The following is a 23,286-nucleotide window of genomic DNA, read 5'->3' on the forward strand; positions in this document are numbered from 1 at the left end:
CGACTCTTGGTTAGGTTCCTTTAATATTCCTTAAGTTAAATGTAAAGCTGAGAATATTGATGGTAAATGGTAAGACGGCGATGGAAGCGAAATTTTAAGTACAATTTCCCGTGTAGAAGTAAGAAGGATTCTCAAGGAAACATTAAACGCAGAAGATGAGAAACGACATTGTCACTAAAATGGGTAAAGCTTACGTGTTACTGACGTAATTTTTCCCTCAGTGCAATCACATAGGTCTTTCGAATGATCATTTTGAAAGATTAATGTTGTAATTTTGTCCAAGTAGATTTGTTCTGACATAACTATTTCGTAATTAATCAAAGCATAGATCTCAGGGCTACCCAAAGTGATTTTTCCAACATACAAATTACGTTTTCTTCACTTTTTTTCTAAAATACAGTGAAGTTTTGCTACTTGAATATTTTATAATTGAGGTAAGAATTTCTCTGTCTTTTTCTGTTAATTTTAACAAATCAGTAAAAATATTATTTAGTCAGCATAAAAATAAATCTAAAATATTAAAAATAGTGGAATATTATAGCATAAGGGAAAATTAAAAATTTTATGTGATATAGTGGAATATTTTCTTAGGTTTAAAGAGAATTTGCAATTCAATTCAATTTTGACCATTTTATAGTTCTTTAAATTAAATGAATCGACAAATTCTGTTCCAAATGCAAAAAATACCTACAAATCATTTTTCACAACAACAAAAATGTTTCATAGCACGTAATTTTACTTTGTATAATGATTGCTTATTCTTGCACCATAATATTCAAAATTTCAAATTAATTTCGCACGGTAAAGGTAATTGTAGTTTCAATTTGTTAATTTAAAAGTAGAATAGAAATGGAGTGAAATAAATCATATGACAATAACACCATACTCTCAAAATAATTACTTTTCTTTGTCAATTTGTAGAAAGGATTGCGTCAACACGGTGCTGAATTAATATTAAGTCTTTTTCAATTCTTCACCTTTTTTTGTTCCTTTTGAAAATTGAAAGACCAAATTTCTGTGATATTCAAATTAAGCAGGGTACATTTTAAACTCGACATGAGACGGAATATTGAGTCTCTTGGTGGCCGTTTAAATCTTCTCTGAAAAATTGAGGGCACGTTTCATCCGGAAATTCATTATGTCGGTGAAACATGCTAAAGAAAGAGTCGTCGTATGCTTAATCTATTAGTTCTTCGTGTATCAATATCCAACTGATTTTGGTCGGATATGCAAATTTTTCTTTTATGCAGTCTCTCAATAAATGTTGTCTCACTTCAATAAAAAATCACTCACAATACAACTCAATTTCCATAAGATTTAGTGTTATCTCTAAGATGATAAGGCTAAGTGATATGAAATAGTAATTATATCATGTTATGTAACACAGAAACCTATTATTATTTACGTGAAGAATCACTTAAGTAGCGGCAAATGTTATTTCATCCCTTATATTGTGTGTACCAAAGTCAAGTAGACAAAAAGCATTTATAATACCAACTTTTGCCATGGCATCAAGAGGGAAATTTAGCTGACAATTTTCCTCTCCCTCGTGAATTTCTCGGGAAACAAAGCGTTTGTGGTATACAAAAGACAATTTTCCGTGAACAATGCATGCAGGTCTATATGAGATTTTGCAAACAGGAGAATTCTGTGTATCAATTTTCTCCAATTCAAAACCACTGGAAAATTGAATGAATTTCCATGCGCACAGATTGACAATACATTAGATTTGTGAGACAAAATAAGATAGGTCCCAGCGGTTTTAGGAGAATTAACCAGTAGTAGTCTTCCCAGATTGAGATGAATCTTATTACCCGAAATTTGATGAATTTTTAAAAGAATTAAATTTAAAATTAAAAGACGAAACTTCAAAAGCATTCTAAATATTAACTGAAATTTCAATTCTGAATGGCACTTATAGGGAACTGAAAATGCAACCTACAAAGCAATTTTTAGCATTCGCCTATGACGTGTCATAAGAATTAAGGTTTAGTTTTGGTGGATTCGGGCGTCGCTGGTCGACTGGATTAACAATTGTCGAATAGGATACACACTTCACAATTGTGTAAAAGATACTTTCGAAATAACAGCTTAATATTTGTGAGATATGCTTACTTTATACGGAATGGTCATTATTTTAACTTTTTTAATGCAATCATTAGATTAGTTGGTGCTATCAGGGAAAAGATGAGAAGATAGTGTGTAGATTTTGGTGAGGCTTGAGAGAGCAGTATGTTTTATGTTACTAAGATGACTGTAGGTACCTTTCGAGGTATTCATAAGGAACACTACAAATATATCTAAAATAAACTGATTTTTAAAAATACTTTTATGATTGAAAAATGCTTAAAATTTTGCACTACAGTTGAAACGAATTGCCAAATATGCAAATCAGTTGTAATACAGGTCAAGAAACTGCTGCACCCGTCAAATTTAAATAGTTTATTTAACATTAAAAGGAAATTTCAATGTTATTTTTTAGTACATTCATGCACTAAACATTTTATAGCATTCGAGAAACTACTTAGAAACACTGTTTTCTTATTTAGTACTACTAGTACTACTACTAGCATTAGTTAAAAATCACATCTAAAATACAAAACTACATAATTTTAACTATTTGCAATTTTTTAAACTTGACTCCATTTTCATTAATGGTGTGCCCCTTTCTTTTGGAAAATACAAACAATTTAGTATTCGTATGCGTAGTTGCATGATTATAGAGATAAAAGCCTTGGTATAAAGTATAAACAAATGGAAATTTACAAATTCGTAAACTATAGCAACGAGATTATGCAGATGATGATAGGAAAATTGTGACAGAATACATTTTCAGAGGAAATTGTTGCATTGAGCCGAAATAAATGCATTTTTAACTTCCACAAATATTGTGCACCCAGAATTCTTCAACTCATTTAAAATATGCTTATTTGTTGAGAACAGAAAGACAGCATTCCATATGTACCGGGAATTATGGTAAAAGAATAATATACAATACAATTTTCAGTTTGTAAACTTTCAAGTTGTTGTAAGAAGGGAAAAGAGAATAATTTACGATGAAGTAGTATTATTCCGAAATTGTTAGTTTATGGCTGGTGAGGTTTCTCAATGGAATTTTCTTCTCTGCATTTACAATTTTATGTTTATTTTTGCAACGACGACGAGAGGAAAATGCATATCATTCGTCTCAAAATAGAATCCATCAATGGCTTCAGTTGAGAAAAAAGCGAGAAATTTTCTTGCGAAATAGCTTTTTGCTGTGGGGATTTTATTGATTCATCAGATCATTAACACTTCGATTTTCTAAAAGTAATCACTTCGACACTTTGTAGCAAAGACTGCATCAGAATCGTGGGGTTTCTTGAGTATACTCCCCAACAAATGGCTGTCGCCTTATTGGTTAATGACACTGCTAACGAGCTTTGATTTTAATCTATATGAACATAAAATTTTTCCATAAAAATTATTTTTTTGCGACATAAGTTGTGATAATTCTTTGATGGAAAACTGAAATTAGACATTAGAAAGTTTATGAGGAGTGTTAAAACCATTAAGTTTGTGCTAGAAATATTGACTATGAAATTAGCGACTTTGGCTGTTAAAGTAATATTTAGTTAATGTAAAAAGAGCTTAAAAACATTTAATGTCTTATAGGATAATGCAGAGACAAAATAACCGATGTACGGTTCGTTATAGGGATGATTTTCTTGAAAATGGTAAACGTCTCGAAAGTAGAATTTAAATACAAGGTTTCTGTAGGATTAGAATAAAATTTTTAAAGAAGTTCTTTTTCAAAGCCATTTATTAGAGAATTCTTTGTTTTTAATATCCATTAATTTATTAAACAAAAACTTTACAGATTAATTCGTTTTCACGTGATAATCTTGACAGCAACCAATCCAAAGAACAGTGAATTATGTAAAAGCACTTAAGAACAGTAAAGTGCAAAAAAGCATGTTCATTTTTCATTAGAATAGCGCTATAATTCTGATCCGGAATAACTAACAAATATTTTGAATGAATTCCCAGTTTCTGAAAACTTATCTATCACAATCGGTCTATGATCAGATGGGTTTAAAAACCAGCTAAGAAATTTTAATACTATCAGATGGTACGATAGTATGTGTCTCAGGTGACGCTTTTAGTATTGATTGTCAATGTGTTTCTGAACTAATTTATTCTGGCCTAAAATTGAGTAAGTACAAGTACCATAGAGCTTGTAATCAAATGCCGTAAGCTATAAGGCAAATGGGTCTAAGGGGTGTAAGTGTATTACACACTTGGTTCCAGATAGAATATTAATTGCATTTTATTGAATCCACGTAAAACGATGAAGTGAATCATGATAATGGCATTACGAAAGGGGGTGGCTGGGTGGACAAGCTTTTGTATCTGGAGGGCAAAACCACTTGGTTTGCTGTCAAATGTAAATTAGTGGAGGAATTTCGTGTTTATCGGTGACTCTATGTACATAAAACAGTGCTTTTTGAATAGAGGTGAAACGCCTGTAGGAATTGAGGAAGAAGGACTTTGAATTCACTTGTTAATTGAATTGGGGTGCTAATCAGTATTCCCAATGAGAGATTTTCCAACCTAAAAGATAAACCCTCATAAGACTCACCATCATCTCTTGCTCCATAATCTTCCCAACTCATACAATCTTCTCGTTTTGCCTCCTTTTAGAACTCGCTGGATTTGCGTATATTTACACAGCAATTGTAGCAACACTTGTTAATTACACTTTCACCTCACTACTCAACCCTCTCAATTTGTTTTCACCATGGGTTGCACAGCGTGTTAAATTCACTGTGGATTAGGGGAATGAACTTGCTAAGAGCAAAATGTAAAGTTCTGAGTACAAGAAATCCGTCCATTGAGAATAAAACCGAAAGATCAATTGATGATGGTGCTTTCAAAAATAGTCGGAATCTTCACGCTACAATGTCCATTAAACATTCATTGGTTGATTATACAAACACCATCACTGAAATGTTGTACACAGTTGTATATTCTCTCAACAGAATTCCAAATTGAATTGAGAATGTTGTGGGTGAATTGGTAATGTTAGTATATAGATAATTAGTAATGCAAAATTGACTCGGTACACCGAGAAAAATTTGGATGGTATTTTCTACAAATCGTGTCTTTAAATTCTACTGCCTCAAAAGATAGTAGAAAATACCATCCTCCATAGAAACTTTCCTTTAGAATCTACCATCTTGACATTTTAAAATTTACTATCCTATGGATAGTAAATTCTAACAGCCGGATGGTAAAATCTACTATCCTCATTTAGATTTTACCTTGACCTCTCTTAGATTCTAATATCCGGGAAGTAAATTTTACTAGCCGCATATTAGATGTTAGAATTTAACTGGAAGACAGTAAAATTTAACGGAGGATAGTAATTCGGATTGAAATTACTATCCAAGCTAGTAAAATTTGCCATCCTGCTGTTAGAATGTCATTTTGGAATATCGTGGGTGCCGATGCAACGGTTCCCGATATGCTTTGAATACATTATAGGAGTTCGTGGCGCAGCTGGAAGATGCTGGACTGTCATCACAAAGGTCGCGTGTTCAAATCTCGGCTCAGTCGTCAATGTTGGAAAAAGATTTTCACGCATCAAAATGGCTTGAAATACAGAGAATGTCATCCAGGAAGAGCCCCAAGCCCTCAAACAATGGCCAAAAATTAATGTAAATAGGGAAAAATAAATTTTTCCGACATTTTTCATTCTAATATTCGGCTAGTAAAATTTACTATCCTGCCAGTAAAATTTACCATCCGGCTAGTAAAATCTAATATCCGGGATATTAGAATTTACCATCCGGCCATTAGAATTTACTATCCATGTAATAGATTCTACAATTTTTGACAGTCCAATTTAATATCGCGTTTGCTGGGTGACTTTTCTACTATCCGGCCATTAGAATTTTGTATGGAGGATGGTAAATTTTACCATCCACATTTTTCTCGGTGTAGCATAGCTTAACCGTTATTTGGTGGGAATTTCAAATTTCTGGTGTTGAGAGCTTTTGCATTCACTTTTCTTTGATGCTACTGATTTGTATAAATTGCAGAAATTATTTAGCAATATTCTTTTTGGGTGTTCATTAATCAAAATCCACAATAAATCTATCGTATATATCTTTTGATAACTTTTCTTCAGATTTCAAAGACCTTTTCTTCACTATAAGCACTGACTGTAATTCTTGATAAAATTGAAACATTTCACAGTTCTTCACTCTAACCACATATTTACCGCTATTACACATATAACGTTATTTTTACCTAAAATAATCATGTCAGAACTGACTTAAAAGATAAGTAAGTCTTCTGAAAGTTTTCTTTAACAAGATTTACGTTAGAAAGGTAATATTTTCGTCAATAAAACGTAAGTTTCTGCCACATGGTGACTTTTATTGCATGAAGATTACTCCTTACTTTTGAAAACCACGATATGGAGGTGCCCAAATAATTACTATGACTTTATTCTGAAAATAACTATATACTGACTAAATTTTGCTACTTGGGTTAGGACGGCGTAATTCGAAAAGCTTCAATAGTATCCTGATTTATAAAAGCAAATTCTGTGATTTCCTTAAAGTTATTGAACATTACGTCTATAATAAGTAAGTTATCTGCAATATTGTATAGATGTTTATTTATGACAAAATGCGTCATAATGAATAATTTAGAAAAAAATCGTTTATGTATTAAAGCATCCTTAATGCCATCATAAAAATAACAAACAAATTAAATGTTTATCAAAAATAATAAATTCTCTGTACGGATTAAAGAATCTCTCTTCGAAGCTTTTTAAAAATGCAAAAAGATCTCTGTTCAAGTTAAAGATTCAAACAAGTAGATTTACATGGATAACTTTATATTCATAATACTTGGTATTTTGAATATTTCTTGTTCAATTTCCGAGGTGAATTCTCGACAGAATTCCTCATGATTTATGCATAATTTATTAATATAACATTCTCATGCAGATAGAATTTGAGACTTTTCATGAAGCATCTCATAATTTAGAACTTTCGCCACTTCATCAAATAATCTAGTGATGCAAAAAATATATTCTAAGTAAATTCATTAGATTTTGCATAACGAGGTTCTAGAGACGGTTTTTTTGGTGTAAAATAAACTTCACCTTCATGGCTTAAAATGTTGACTTTCATGTCAATCAAACCAAAAAAGTTTACCCCTATTGAAGTGCGATGTTTGGGTAATTGGGCGTGTCCTAATTTAATTCAATTCGACAATATTTTCTATGACTTCATCACCTATTTTTTCCTGGGCTCTATGTGTCTATGCAGAGGGACAGTATAGTGTGAAATGTAATTAAAAACATTGTCAAGAATATCACCTGCGCAGTGTCCTATAAATTAAAATAAATGACACAGAAAGCACAATTCAGATATTCCAATTTTACGGAGTTTTACACAGAAATTCACTCAAATGGAGTCACTGTGCAGCTGTTTTTGGTTGGATTTTCCTCCAACATTATTTTCCATGTTTATGAACTTTTTCTCCATATGTTTAATGGGAAAATTGAGAAGTTTTCCATGCTGTGCCCGCGAGAAATTAATTAGGCACGAAAACTGGGGAGAGTGTTGAGTCCACTTTTTTTTACCAACTCACAAAAAGGAATCTCTGTTGGGATTTCTCCCTTTTCTGTTTTATCAGTGAAACCAAAGTAAAAATTCGTGTGAATATGCTGAAATTACGTGAAAGAATGTAATAATTAGAAATGTAGCATAAAAGATATTCAAATAGAAGGTTTTCCTCAAAACTCGTGGAATTTGAGCTTTTACTACATTCGAGCTCAAAAAGATTGATTTTAAAAAATACCATTTGAAAAGAATTTTTAGAATAGTAAAAAGCTTCAGTAAAAAGCGAAAAGTAATTAAATTTTTTCCAGTAACATGCATTTAGAAAAAATTAATTACAATCATTTGAAGTAGTTTGAATTATTTTATGCGCACATGTGGCAAATATGAGGGCTCTTTGTACAAGATCAGTGACATTAAAAGGTGTCATGCACACCTTTTAGGGTAGAGACTTTTCATTTCAACATAGAAGAGAAAAAGAGCGGCAAAGTTCACAAGAGCCAGGGTAATTTGGAGAAAAGCTTTTGGGTGACTTTTGAAGGATAAAGTCAAATTTAAAACACATACACTCATTGTCTGTGGCTCTGCTGAATTAATAAGTTACTTAAATTCACTTTGAAATTTTGGGCACAGCATATTCAACAGAGTGGAAGAAAAGGTCAGCGAATAATTTTATCCTCAATGTTAGGGCTTGACTCCGGGCAATGATGCTTTCAGTAACAAGCATCGTACTTAGAAAATTCAACACTTTTAAAAATCCTCTTATATAGAGTATTCTTAAACATCGGAAAATTTCTCGCGTAAAAGCTCTTAAAGTTTGATGAATTTTAAAATTTATCTATTGAACATTTTGTGGGTGATGGGGAAGGACAAATCAGTTGACATCGTGATGGGATATCTATCGTCAATAAATCAAAAAGCATAGATTTTTTTGATTAGCGGAAAAAATGTGTGGCAAAGTGTCGTAGGTTTTGCGAAAGTCTCGAACTATTGACGATAATAAGATTAAGATTAATAATAACATGATTAATAATTTTTTTACCCTTACGTCACTTACGAGCTTACACCGAGAAAAATGTGGATGGTAAAATTTACCATCCTCCATACAAAATTGTAATGGCCGGATAGTAAAAAAGTCACCCAGCAAACGCGATATTAAATTGGACTGTCAAAAATTGTAGAATCTATTGCATGGATAGTAAATTCTAATAGCCGGATGGTAAATTCTAATATCCCCGGATGTTAGATTTTACTAGCCGGATGGTAAATTTTACTGGCAGGATAGTAAATTTTACTAGCCGGATATTAGAATGAAAAATGTCGGAAAAATTTATTTTTCCTTATTTTCATTGCTTTTTGGCCATTGTTTGAGGGCTTGGGGCCCTTCTTGGATGACATTCTCTGTATTTCAAGCCATTTTGGTGCGTGAAAATTGACGACTGCGCCGAGATTTGAACACGCGACCTTTGTGATGACAGTCCAGCATCTTCCAGCTGCGCCACGAATTGCTATAATGTATTCAAAGCATATCGGAAACCGTTGCATCGGCACCCACGATATTCCAAAATGACATTCTAACAGCAGGATGGCAAATTTTACTGGCTTGGATAGTAATTTCAATCTAAATTACTATCCTCCGTTAAAATTTACTGTCTTCCAGTTAAATTCTAACATCTAATATGCGGCCAGTAAAATTTACTTCCCGGATATTAGAATCTAAGAGAGGTCAAGGTAAAATCTAAATGAGGATAGTAAATTTTACCATCCGGCTGTTAGAATTTACTATCCATAGGATAGTAAATTTTAAAATGTCAAGATGGTAAATTCTAAAGGAAAGTTTCTATGGAGGATGGTATTTTCTACTATCTTTTGAGATAGTAGAATTTAAAGACACGATTTGTAGAAAATACCATCCAAATTTTTCTCGGTGTAGTCAATGATATCAAAACTTTTAAGGAGAGAACTCTGGAATTAACCCCAAAGGACTATTTTTCTAGGGGTTTCTCCACAAAGGCAAGGCAATTAGTTTGGTATCATCCAATTAGTTTGTCGGATGATAATTCTAATTGGGATTAATCTAACATCAAACCTTAATACATTTGTCATCACGGAGCATCTTTCTCGTCATATCTGGCATTAGAAATTTTGCTGTTTGAGTTACTGGTAGAGGAAATCAAGGGATTCACAAAGGCGGGAAGGATTCTTCAAAGCCACATATATCTCTTCCATTCAGTCCAAAGTGTGAGTGAATTTAAATCGAAAAGCGATTTTGTCGGGGTTCAAGCTCTGATAGGAGTTGGCTGAAGAGGAAATACGCATTCAAATAAAACACTCAGGAAAGAGCTTTTGGGGCTTCAAATTGAAATCCAACTCCATCGACTTTGAATTCCTGAGGAGATAAAAGGACGCGCCAGAGGATTGAAAACTCGTGTGCTACGAAACACGATATGTCAATTTATTTCACAATTGATTCTCATGCAAATGCAGTCTCTGGTAAAAACGAAATTTCTTTCGTAGAATGAATACATCAATTAAAAGAAAGTAATACAATTAGAAAGGTTATTGATGACGTTTGTAAAGTTGATAAAATTACATGAAAATTACAAGTTTAAATGAATTTTATACAACTTCAGCGAAATTCTCATGCTCAGAAAAGTTGTCAGTAATATTTTTAGAAGACTGTATTTTTAGGAAGATTTATTGCTTGAGTGACTCGTAAACAATAATATATAAATCATAACAAGTATCAGTGATATCGTGTCTACAAACATAAAAAAAAACTTAGGACAAAACTTTACAGCACATTTACCAAAGGACTGCTTCTCGTCAAAGGGTCGGGAAATACATTTACAGATGACTGATGAGAGAGAGGGAGAAATTGATATTAAGCTACGCGAATCGTTGTAAAATAGTGTAATATATTCGATACCTGTATTTATACACATTTATGTAACCCGGAGGGGAAATAAGAGGTTTTAGTGCAGATTAATATAGGATTTTTTTCAGACTAGAGGCGCTGACCTTTATAACCCAAAAAAAACTTTTCTGAAGAATCTGGAAAATTTCTGGTCGCAGAAATAATTTAAAAATACACGAAATATTGTTCGTTTTAAGCTGACAAATTTTGACAAACAACTTTGACAATTTTGGCATTTTATGACTTCATTTTTGTCTATTCAATAAATTTTACAACTCCATCTAAAGTCAAATTTTATTTAGTCAATAAATGCGTTCTAGTTTGAGTACCACCCGGTGGAAAAGATTGAAGCATTTGAAGGTACATTTTTAACGTTACATTGTAAATAAAGAAACATTCGTAAACCCAATAATGTCCAAAAATGGACAAGGTACATCAAAATAAATGAGTAAATAAAATATTTAACAGAAAAGCATCTTACCTTAATTTTTAAAAGTATAAAGTAAATCCTCCAAAAGAAAGATATTTCAAACTAAATTCAAATTTAAGGTTCATATATTTTTGTTATATTTTTTATGCTAAATAAATTACACGTAATTATTTATACAGAAAATTGATAGAATGTTTTTTCAACATCTCTGTAAGAGGTTACTTTGCCCCAATTTGCCGACGGGGAAATAAAAATAAGGAATATAAAAAAATTGGAATAACTAAAGGTTGAAAACCTTGAACGCTTGATGTGAGCTTTTGATTGGGATTAGTGAGCTTTTTCTCAGCACATTCAAATGTGTGACATTTCATAGAATACTTATTGACTTTGATGGCCTTTTTAAGCTTTTTTTTCGAGCACCAAAGGAATTGTAATAAATTCAGGTAAATACCATGGTATCTTCTCATCCTTTTAGCTTTCCCCATCTGCACGAATAAGCAATATATGGGCACTTTAAAAGCATCTGCCCCGTAAAAGCCCACAAAATGGTGCATGGGAGCAAAAAAAGCAAGAGCATCCATTAGGAGGTGTTAGTTTAAGTTTAGCACCAAGAATGGTGCGAACAACTTTCACCGTTGAATAATGTATTTTCTGGTCGAAGCTTTAGGGCTGAGAATGAATGGTTCTTGTGGAGTTTCAATCGGAATTACAAAATATTGATGGGATTTTGCCATTTGAGGCTATTCATTTGTTTATTTATATATCCTACGGAGTTAGTAAACAATTGAATTTCATCGGATATTATAACTAAACCTGTCTGCTGAAAATAAATAATAAAGGACAATGATTGTGATAATTCGTTTTAAGGTATTGCAAAATTTAAAATGGCAGCATGGGATTGAAAATTTACTAAAGTTTTGGTTCCTGATAGCCTGTAGCTTTGTTCTGTTGAGGGGTATGCTTATCTTGTATCTCCAGAAATATAGAAAAGTTCACAAGAGCTTTTGCAATTCAATTAAACAGTCAGAAAAAAATAATTTTGTAAGTTAAATTGCATTTAAAGTAAATCTTTTATGAAAATTCTTTCCGAATATTTTCGTTATTTCTTTAAATAAAAAAAAATCAAATTAATATATAAATAAAGTGAGAATTATAACAGTCTACTGAAATAATTATTTATTAAACTCATTTAATATAATTAACTCTTTAAAATAACTTAAATTTTGCTAAATTTACTAAAATACGTGAAATTTTCTAAGTAAAAAATCAAATTTTATCAATACTCAATTTAAAAACTCTGAAAGCCGGAAAATTTTCATATGAAATTTTGGAAAGAAAAAGAAAATAAGTTTTCATATCATCAACAACTAAGATAGTCTTTTTTAAGGTCCCTCAACCTTTCTAGGAAACTTTTGACAAATTTGAAAAATTCACTGAGTTGTTTTCATTTGTTGTGGAACTTGATACTTAAATTTATAAACTCAAAATGATGTTCCCTGAGTTTCTCCTCTTCAAAAAAGATCAAGTTTAATTGGCTGTATTTTCTAAAAGAGGAACAATTAGAAAATCTGTAAAATTGTATTTGTTGAAGAAATTGATAAAAGAGATAAAAGATTCGATTGCAGTGACAAGATAGATATTCAGTTTTCTTGAGAATTGTGATTCTTCTGTTGGCCATTGTGTTTATGAACTATCAGACACGGAAAATAATATACTAATAAAAAAAAGATTAGCCTAATTATGATGACAATTTCAATTAATTTTTTAAATATAATATTATTTCATAGTTTAACAGTACAGAAAACATTGAAATAATAATAGAAGATTTCTGCAGTAAAGGAATAATTTTAGAATGGATTTATGCTAAAAAAAAGTCTGTTTAAATTTGAAGCGAAAGCAGAAAGAGTGTAGGAAGAAGAAAGGATTTTGAATAAATTAAAAATCTTTGAAATAATTCCTCTGAAAGTAGTTCTTGCGGGATAACATTCTGCGTGGTGGATTAAAAATGTAAATTTTCAATCTACAGTGCATACACGAGTTATAATTCAGGCAACTTTTTTTTACAACTCCCTTTCCTCAATGGAATATATTTTGCAGTCCAGAAATGGAAAATTGTGGGAAAACTTTTGATTTAAATTCTCGTGTTTCGGGGCTTAACACAAGGCGGATGCATGATAGCAAATGAAGTCAGAAAAGTAAGAGTCAAAAGCTCTTTGTGTTCAGTGAAACGTGCAGGGAATATTTAATGATAGTCCCTTTTGTTTCTTAGAACCATTGCACTTCCTCTTTCCCTTGTTGTACGTGCGAGAAACTCTCATGGAATTCTATTATACCTGATGGATGACACCATAAAACCATTCTAGGTATGTCTTAGAGGTTTTGGCACGGAAGTTTTTCGTGGGTATAAGAGTTAGCTCATTGAATTGCAGTAATTTTCTATGAGTACAAGCCAAACAAACTTGTTAAAGTTTTTGTCTGCACAATTCTGCCTAATATTAAATTCATCCCTATCAAAACACTATGCAACAAATTCACAACTTTTTTTGTTAACGGAGATCTCACATGGTACGTTTGATAGAGTCAAGTCCCCTGATTAAGAATCTGGTCTTGGTTTTGCTCCTATACGTAACAATTTTTTTTTATTAATACTTTTATATTTTTTCTGCTTTGCCTTACATTATCCATTATATCTCAGGTTCTAGTGAACGGAACTTGAAAATTGTGGGTGCGTTGGAAAGCTCATTAGTCGAGCTTAAATTTTGATAATTACAAAAAACCTTGTAAAACCACTCCTTCGGGGTGTAAAATTGAAGTTTCTCTAAAAATTACCAAAAAAATGGTCCTAAAGTGAGGTTTTAAAAATTTGTTTAAAATAAACTAAACAAAATATTAAAAATCCAATGATACCAGGTGATAGGCCACACTTAGAACTACAATTTTGTTCATCTGAGACATCGCGCTCCGATCACTCTAAATGCCTCATTTGTTGGTTTTTGTCATTTTCCAAAAATATGAAGTACATATTTTAAAGCAAATTTCCTAAAGATTTCTGAGAAAACATCTTTTAAAGCTTGTGTGAAACATACATAACTGTTGAGATCCTTCTTTAATTCGATCGGGGGACCATTAACATGATTTTCATTTACATTTCCAATCAACCCTCATTAAAAAGCTCTCAATTTTCCTTTAAGTATTCAATTTTTGTTTTTATTTATTTCCATCCATCCATCGAATACTATTTCTAGTAGAGGTTAATTTTAAATGAAAGTATGATCTAAAGTCATTGAAATGCATTTACGAAATATTTGCTGATGCGTTTTCTACCAATCATAAAAAAGCATTCCAAAAGGAGTTTAGGGGTTTCTTCACGTGGCTGAATGTTGATTGGGGATGTTAAAGAAAATCATGTTGATGGTCCCTCGATCGAATTAAAGAAGAATCTCAACAGTTATGTATGTTTCACACAAGTTTTAAAAGATGTTTTCTCAGAAATCTTTAGGAAATTTGCTCTAAAATAGGTACTTCATATTTTTGGAAAATGGCAAAAACCAACAAATGAAGCATTTAGAGTGATCGGAGCGCGATGTCTCAGATGAACAAAATTGTAGTTCTAAGTGTGGCTTATCACCTGGTATCATTGGATTTTTAATATTTTGTTTAGTTTATTTTATACAAATTTTTAAAACCTCACTTTAGGACCATTTTTTTGGTAATTTTTAGAGAAACTTCAATTTTACACCCCGAAGGAGTGGTTTTACAAGGTTTTTTGTAATTATTAAAATTGAAGCTCGACTAATGAGCTTTCCAACGCACCCAAACTTTTCAAGTTCCGTTCACTAGAACCTGAGATATAACGGATAATGTAAGGCAAAGCAGAAAAAATATAAAAGTATTAATAAAAAAAATTGTTACGTATAGGAGCAAAACCAAGACCAGATTCTTAATCAGGGGACTTGACTCTATCAAACGTACCATGTGAGATCTCCGTTAACAAAACCGTGTTGCATAGTGAAATGAGGAGGAAAACATTTTACCTAGAACAGAAGTAATAGTAAAAGCATATGTTCATTCTGCTCATTTTCAGTGATACAAAACTTTCTCGTGCAGAATTCTGCATGGGAAAGTCAGTGAATGAGAACAATGTGTAACATTGTCTCTCTCTGCATTATCTATAAACAAGATACTATTCGCTAAGTTAACTTCTGTAAAATAATTCTGTACATTTTGCAAACTTAGCAAATCCAACAACAGTGATTTTTCCTCTTAAACACCTTCATTATTCCCCTACGTTCTCAATATTCGAATATAAAAAGATTAATAGCAGCAAACAAGTTCTAAACTAAACTTTAAATTCATTAAAAGACTAGTTCTCCCAAAAGTTTCTTTTTTTTTGCAATTGTCATTCGAATTACGTGGTGTGCAGTAGATGGAAATAGAGAGTAACGAACCTCCCTTTGGGAGTCCATCGAGCACTCCTGCAAATGAAGGTGGTGCATATGATATTAATTCTTACCTTTCCATCTGCATCCGCTGCATGATAACGAACTTCTAGTGAACCACCAAGTACAGCATACCAAAAGCGTCCCTGCTCTCCAGCACGAAATACTGTTGAAAGAGACATTGTTTAAATATGTTTGCATAATTCAAAATGATACACGTGAATTGGAGCTCTTACGACATTCACATCACGTCCCCAAAAGTCCTTTTTTCATCTTACACGTGGCAATGGATGGGTGGGGGGGAGGAATTTATTCACCCAAGACGTTTTTTTCACCGTTGTGGAAACTATTAGGATATCATTTATTATTTAAAAATAAACGATCTGGCAAGATTCTCGAGAAAAATTTATTGAATAGACATCAAGTTTAAGAGATCTTAAAGAGCAAAGAAAGGTTGAGAATTTCATAATCTAGAAACAAATATTTTCATTAGGTTAAAATTGTATATTCGCAACACGCTCTTACATGGTTTATATCTTTTAAAATTTCCGGATAATTTTAAAAGAAACATTTCATTAAAGGTTTAAATAAAGTCCTTCAAGATTTCAGAACAAATGGATTAGGATCTTTTGTTGTAAAGCACATAATGTCATAAAGACGTCATTAAATATGAATAAACTAGCTCTTAGCATCTAAAATTGTCACTGGATATTCTATATAAACAGAGAAGTTAGCCTTTGGCATATTCATTCGTTGCACATTTCATCTTCTTCAATTAAAAGATTATAACTTTATGAATCTCTTGAGAATCTGAACCAGTCAAGGGACAGAAAGTTTTCAAGTGAATAAGAACAAGGTTTGTGATTTAAAAAGCTTCAAAGTTCCAAAGCTCCATGTAAATAGGGATATGTGTGTTTGGAAGAAGTTACATGCTTATGGTAAAGGTCTTGGGAATAATGTATACTTACATGTTACACCTTTTTCGAGATCCTCGTAAAAACCGCACATTGCCAGCTGCTGAAGGGCTGAACCTGGTAATCGACAGAGGGGCTCTACTCGCCTCAGGCGACATGATATGAGCTCAGCATCCCGAAGATTACGATCACATGGCCTGAAAAGAAACGGAAAGGGAATCGGTTGAGAATATATTTTGCAATAATGCTATTATTCCCTCAGATTTAATTGGCTAATATAAAACCTCTTTCAGCATTCCATGCTCTTTCGTAAGCCCTTTTACCTTACAGCAAATACATATATCTTTTGGCGTTTCCTCGGGATTTAGAAGAAGAGTGGGTGGGCAGAAGAATGCCACAGAGGATACAAGAATAAAAATGTTTAGGTACGTAGGTGGAATGGAATTGGATTGGCATATTTGTGAAAGTAGAACCTATTAAATCTCATCGATATTATATTAACATTGTATAGAGCGAGAGTGTAGCCTTATTGTTGCGATAGCTTGCGATGGATATTTATGATTATAACTATCATATGCATATCGATTTTTGCGTACCCATGTATGCTTCATTTCCCGAGATGAGCTCATTAAAAGTATCCCAGATAGCGAGAGGTTTCCAGTGAGTTAATATCGAAAAGATATTTTGCTGTGTAAAGTAAGTAACTCAAAATTTATGAAAAATAATTTTAACGGTTAATAGTTTTCAAATTCAAAATCTTTTAATATTAATTTATATTCTGTATTAAAATTGTTTTACTAAAAACTCAGTGCGAAAAGGAGTTAACGAAAAGTGCAAATGAACATCGAATTATTTGCAATTTCTTTTTGGCTGAGCTAAACCACTAAAAAAACCCCTCATATATTTTTAAATATTATTGTAAAATTTTCATTAAAGATTATTCAAGTGTGCTTTCTGAGACTAGATTTTGTAGATCTATAATAAAATTTTGGAGATGGATTATTATTATTATTAATCGTGTCGAAATACTTGTTACAATGTAATCATCTTATATTGCTGCTGTTGTATCCCGTGTTGAAAGAATCCGCTAAGTCCATGTGTAGACCGCCCAGGAGCGCCTTTCTCCGTGATGTGGATGCTTCTTCCATGCTTCCGGAGTTTTTTGGGCAGCGGCGGTGCATTTTTATTACGTTATATCACAGTGAAAATGTCTTTTTCTAAACATTCAGATCTTTGCACCGGGCGGGACTCGAACTCACAACTGTTAGAGTCGAGCCAGAGATCTCATCCGCCCAAGAACCAACGGTCTTGCCTATTTTGCCACTGAGACCCCCTTGGAGATGGATTATATTTTTAATTTAAAAAAAAAACATATTATTACTATTTTATCAGGAGTACTCAATTTTTCTAATATCGTCTACCTGTTTTATTTCTTAAAATTCGATTACTTTTAACTATTTTAATTTCTACGTTTTAATTTTTCTCAAAGAAGCAATGAAACGGCATATCTAGGCGTTGTGGAAAACACGTTTGAAAAAGTTTGGAAGGACATAACTTTGCTTTGAGACGAAGTAGACGATATTACATTTTCTTAATAACAAGGCATCCAATGTAAATATATATTATCTAAACCTGAATGTGCGATATTCTAATTTATTTTTAAAAGTATTAGAAATTATTTTACAGAAAACAAGTTTGACAAACTAATTTTCAAGTTTACAGAGCACATTCCTGAAAAAGCAGTGAAAAAAAGAATCAATTTGTATTAAAACTTATTGCATTTCTGTTAGAATCTTAGTGCTAATATGCATATATGCAACCCATGCAATCAGTCCTAAATCAAAGAACGGCTTCAAAGCTTCGCACATACTCTGACTTCGAATATTTCATTTTTTCGTTACTGTAATGAATCTAGTTCTAGTTTAATTTTTCAAGAAATTTATGACTCAAGATTGGCAGTCAAAATATTTTGCCACTAGGTCAGATCCATTAAAAGAATATGGGAAAAATATGAAGTGTTTGAAGCCATAGTGTGTGCGAAACACGATAGACTACCCCTACCATCCTCTAATTACAAAATTAATAAAATAAAAAGTAGTTTCACTATCCATCAGAGTGTATAGAGACAATTAAGTTAGTCGTCGTATAGGCTGATGAAAAATCTGAAATATATCTATTTAATGAGAGTTTGAGAAAGTAGAAACTTCAGAACCTTCAGAACATTGATTGTTGGACGTGGGTTCAGAATGGGTTTTTTAGTTACAGCGAAAGGAGTTTGTCTTGCTGGAGGCTATCTTGGGATGTTTTATTGCATTACAACAGGCCATTAGAAGACCTTTTTGCAATCCCTGTGAAAAGCTATTATCCACCACAATGTGAGCGTGTCTTCACGCATTCACATCATGTCCCAACGGAAAGGGTCCTCATCATCCCAGACACCTTCCTCAAATCCTACTACCTCCTGCAAGACACTGCGTTTCCCAACAAAAGATCTTGCGTCATTTATACGGTCAAATCGAGGGGATAAAATGGAAAAACACTTTCTTACACTTCACACTCATTTAATACCATAAAGACTACATTTCTCTTTTCCATTCCTCCTTGTATGTTGATAACAAATGAAACCAATTCACTTGTTGAATAGGGAGACAACTTCAAATTACTTTTTTCCTTTCTATTTTCAATGTCCTCTAACCTTTTAGAATCACTTTCATTCATCCAATCATTAATCATTCACCAAAGAGTACACCCCTATCTATTAGGAAAAGAACTGATTGATTCGTAATATAGGGGAAAGTACTCTCCCTTCGAACGTTTATGCCTTCGAATAATGTGATTTTTCTAAGAGACTTACGCATTTATATTAAATATTAGTTAGCTTATTATCAATTATTGATAATTATATAATAATTTATGTGAGTCTCTTAGTTAGAGAAAATAAAAGAAAATTCACATTATTCGAAAGCATGAACGTTCGAAGGGAGAGTACTTTCCCCTATAGCATAGAGTTAAAAATCTATAGCACATTTTCCAATCGCATTTGTTAGCAATCAAGAATTCCTTTCCCTTTTCACACAAAGTCATTTTTCATGTAACAACAAATCTTCTGCAGCGAAATCAATTGAACCAGATCCCAGTGAGACAGAAAAATTGTGATTATAGAAGGACAGCCAAAAAAGTTTTTTCATGGCTTTGCCATATAGATTTTCCGGGCTTGATCCCTGGAATGGGAATGCGGGAAAGTCAGGCGTAAGGCAAAAGATGAAAGTCACAGTGAGAGATTTCTTTTGATAAGGAAATCCTAGAAAGTTTTGTTTGAGAATCCATTTTTTTTTTTAAATTTTCGTGCCCCTATTCTTATTCTTCTTACAGGACAAAAAGAGCTTCTTGATACATTGTATAAATATAAATTCTTGATAAATTGTAAAAAAAAAGTTGGGAAAATTCTGTGATACTCTACAGGAATCCTAATCCACATGATGGTAATATTTAGAACATCCATTAATAAAATAAATTTTGGCATTGTAAATTTGTACGTGAAATAGTTAAGACCAAAGACGACTAAAAGCATCATACTGTCCTTACAGGGGAAGGCTTTCAGGTTTCGCATACACTATGACTTTTCCCATATTCATTTAATGAATCTGACCTATCTATGGCAATATATTTTAAGAGCTAATCAGTAACACATTTCCTGAAAAAATAGATCCGACTGATTAAAGGGATATGGGAAAAATAAAAAGTGTTCGAAGCCAGAGTATGTGAGAAGCCTGACAGCCTTCCCCTACATAGCACAACGAATCACAACTACAGGGCCTAGATGTATGACAAAAAATGAATATTTATTCGAAACTTATCAATAAAGGCTATGGAGATGTTATGCAGCTTCAGAAGAATGTGAATAGAAATTACTCTAAACAAGAAAATATAAAAAAGTAACAAGTTTTCAATTAGTAAAATGTACTAGTCGCATTTAAACAAATTTAATTTTAAACATCTTTAAGGATTTAACATACAATTTTTTTTCTTCTGAAAGCTTTTTGCGCCTCATTTTTTGCCTCAGTTAAAAAGAATTCACAAATTTCAGGGAAAGTCATATTTCTGGTAAATTTATTCAGCATCTATTAATAGAGAGTTCTCATCAAGCGAGAAAAAGCCACATAAAAAGTCCGATAAAAAGGGTCTGTGCAGAAATTAAAGCACCTCTATAGCTAAAGAGAAAAAAAATTAACAGGTGAGTGATTTTCTAGCTACTGCTGCTAAAAATTTAAAATAAACCACCTACACATTGAGAGAGAAGTGCCTTAATTAAGATTGTCAAGGATATATTTACCATGAAATCAGGATAATTAGTCATCTTGTCAGCTCACTTTATTACCGTAACCTCGTAAATGTACACGCACCAAAAACTCTCGATTTGGTGTTAATACAAAGTGTTAATATGCTCGAAAAAGTGCTCTATATTGGCTAAACTTTTCGTATAAACATTTTTGTAAGGTGAAACTTTCACTGAGCTTTCCGGGGGGTTTTTTTCAATGGAAACTTTCATTGTGCAGGAAAATTGCTCAACATTTCGTTATGTGTGAAAATGAAAAGCCCTTCAGTAAACAGGAGCTTTATAAAATCATGAATGGAATGCTTTTTAAATAATTCGGTGTAGTGGGAATAAAACTGAACATCAAGAACTTCTATAAAAGCTGTCTTCATGACTTTGATGAAAACATAGTGAACAAAAATGTATAATTAAACTTTCGTTTCCATGAAATTTATAAAATCATAAAGTCTATTTGATTTATCCTTTGGAAACTTAATGGAAAATTCTCTAGTCTTTTAAAACTTTTGTTGTAAATATAAATATATGAAAAGCTTATCATGATGGAAATTTAAAATTTATAATTTCTTTCTGGAATCATAAAAGTTCTTTTATAGCTATTGAAAATGTTTAGAAAAACAATTCATATTAAACTCTTACTATTTCTGCAATATTTTATTTTAGTATTTTTCTAAATTGACCCTGGCGGCGGTATAATTAATTTTTTGACATGTTCTGGAGGTTCCAGGCAGATTTTTCCTCTGTCCGAAAAAATCTCCACTTAGATTTTTTCCAGATCAAAGTTTAATCAGGAAAGGCACCGTTTTCACACGATTTGCTAGAATAGAATTGATTATTTTTTAACTCCTATAACTCCATGAGAGAGCAGTTTCCACAATCTTAAAGACTGTGAAATTTCTAATCCAACTGTATTACGGTTTCAATTGATAAAGTATCAGTAATTTCTTTATTTTTTTTAAGACTGCTTACTTATATTTATAAAAGTTTATAGAATAATTCACAAAAAATAGTAAAATAAAAAAAAAACTTTTTCAAAATTTTTATGAAAAATTGTTTCAGTTGTTAAATATTTCTCTTCAAACATTAAACAAAATTAAAATTAAATGCTTTAAAAATCTTTATTTGCCATAATTTCTCATCTTATTTAATTAACAAAAATTAGCACAAAACTCTCACTTAACTGGAAAATAGTCCGAATACGTTTTGGTTAATTAAAAAAAAACTAATACATAAAAGTCTGTCTTATTGTGTTTGCAAATGACTCAAAAAATAATGCTCTGATTTTTGTTATGTAAACATTTTTTTGTAAAAAATTTTGTTTTGTAAACATGTTTTTCACATTTCAATGAGAGTGAGTGAGATCTAGATCTAGTCATATCGCTCATTCTCATAGGAAATTTTGAAAAAAAAATGTTTACAAATAAAAGTTATTGTGAGCTGGGCATAAGTCTTTTCGCTCATTACTAAGAAAAGTACTTTTAGGCCAGAGATATAAACACTGCATAACGTATTGTCCTTAAAAGTTGCAACTTTTGTCTCAAAGCTTCAATATAAAGTTCGACACTGCTCAAACTAAGTATTTCTTAAGCTGTGACTCTCATCCGTTGACAAATAACGTCACGAAGTTTGTCCAGGGATCTTATGTATTTTTTTTTTATCTCCTGAGTATTTCGTCCTCTTTCCATTTGTCCTGATAAGAAGGTGGCACGCTATAAAGTTTATTGTTGTCGAGGAGCAAGGCAGAGGAATATAAAGAAACGAGGGAAGGATTGAATGTAGGAGGGACTTTTTTCAGTAAGAAACTCTTCTAATTAATTGAAAGGGGTTTTCTGGAGTGAGTATAAGATCCTCAATGGTCTCTTCTTTTGTGTTTTCGCCATTTTTGATCCCAAAATCCTCACCTACTTTACTCTACAAGACGGTTTTTACAACACCAAGACAACAAACAATGGCAAGAAAATTTCTCCTGAGGAAATTCCTATTTATACAAATTCTAAGAAAAGCACAAATCTCACTCATTCATCATAATTTCCATTTTTGAGTAAAGCTTTACGCGGTATCTCAATAAATTAACCTTTTCGACATGTTTTGTTATCTGTATCGTATATTTGATCTGTGATTTTCATTGTTAAATTTTATTAATTCTTTATTACCAACACGATTACTTTCTAATTTTCACACGCTTTTCCTGCTGACTCTGGTTTTAATTCACTTATAAATGATAAATATTCTGTATGCTAGAGGAAATTATTTTCATTTCCATTTGGCGCATATTTTATTGTAATAATTTATTCCATTAGATCTACTGTGAATGTCCTCCTGTTTGTGAAATTTAATTTGAATTCGTGTTACCCTAAGGTCATTTCTGTCCCATATCAACAACCGTCATGTCAGTTGAATATACAGTGAAAAATCTTTTTTTCGTGCAGATTGATGCCATCAGCAAAATCCTAATGAAATTTCAAGTAAAGAGGACTTTTACTGGCTGTGCTTCACAATATAATATATATATATATATATATATATATATATATATATATATATATATATATATATATAGGGTTTACCAAACTTTAAAAACAAAGAATAAAAATTAAACATCTGAAAAATAAATAAAATTACTGCTGAAGAATT

General features: G+C 32.0%; 1 protein-coding gene across 6 annotated transcripts in view; it reads right to left on the minus strand.

The window, feature by feature from the left end:
• Window positions 1-23,286, minus strand: part of LOC129800873 (rap guanine nucleotide exchange factor 4) — a 147,399-nt gene that overhangs the window by 65,474 nt on the left and 58,639 nt on the right. For 5 of the 6 annotated variants that reach the window (XM_055845590.1, XM_055845587.1, XM_055845589.1 and 2 more), the window contains 2 exons: window positions 16,374-16,516; window positions 15,480-15,571 (listed from right to left, as the gene is read on the minus strand). In XM_055845590.1, coding sequence (XP_055701565.1) covers window positions 15,480-15,571; window positions 16,374-16,516 — 235 coding nt within the window. Of the gene's footprint in view, window positions 1-4,621; window positions 4,691-15,479; window positions 15,572-16,373; window positions 16,517-23,286 lie in introns of those variants that run through there. The other variant, XM_055845597.1, reaches the window with a different exon arrangement.

This window comes from Phlebotomus papatasi, chromosome 2 (genome assembly GCF_024763615.1).
Source record: "Phlebotomus papatasi isolate M1 chromosome 2, Ppap_2.1, whole genome shotgun sequence".
Lineage (NCBI taxonomy): Eukaryota > Metazoa > Arthropoda > Insecta > Diptera > Psychodidae > Phlebotomus > Phlebotomus papatasi.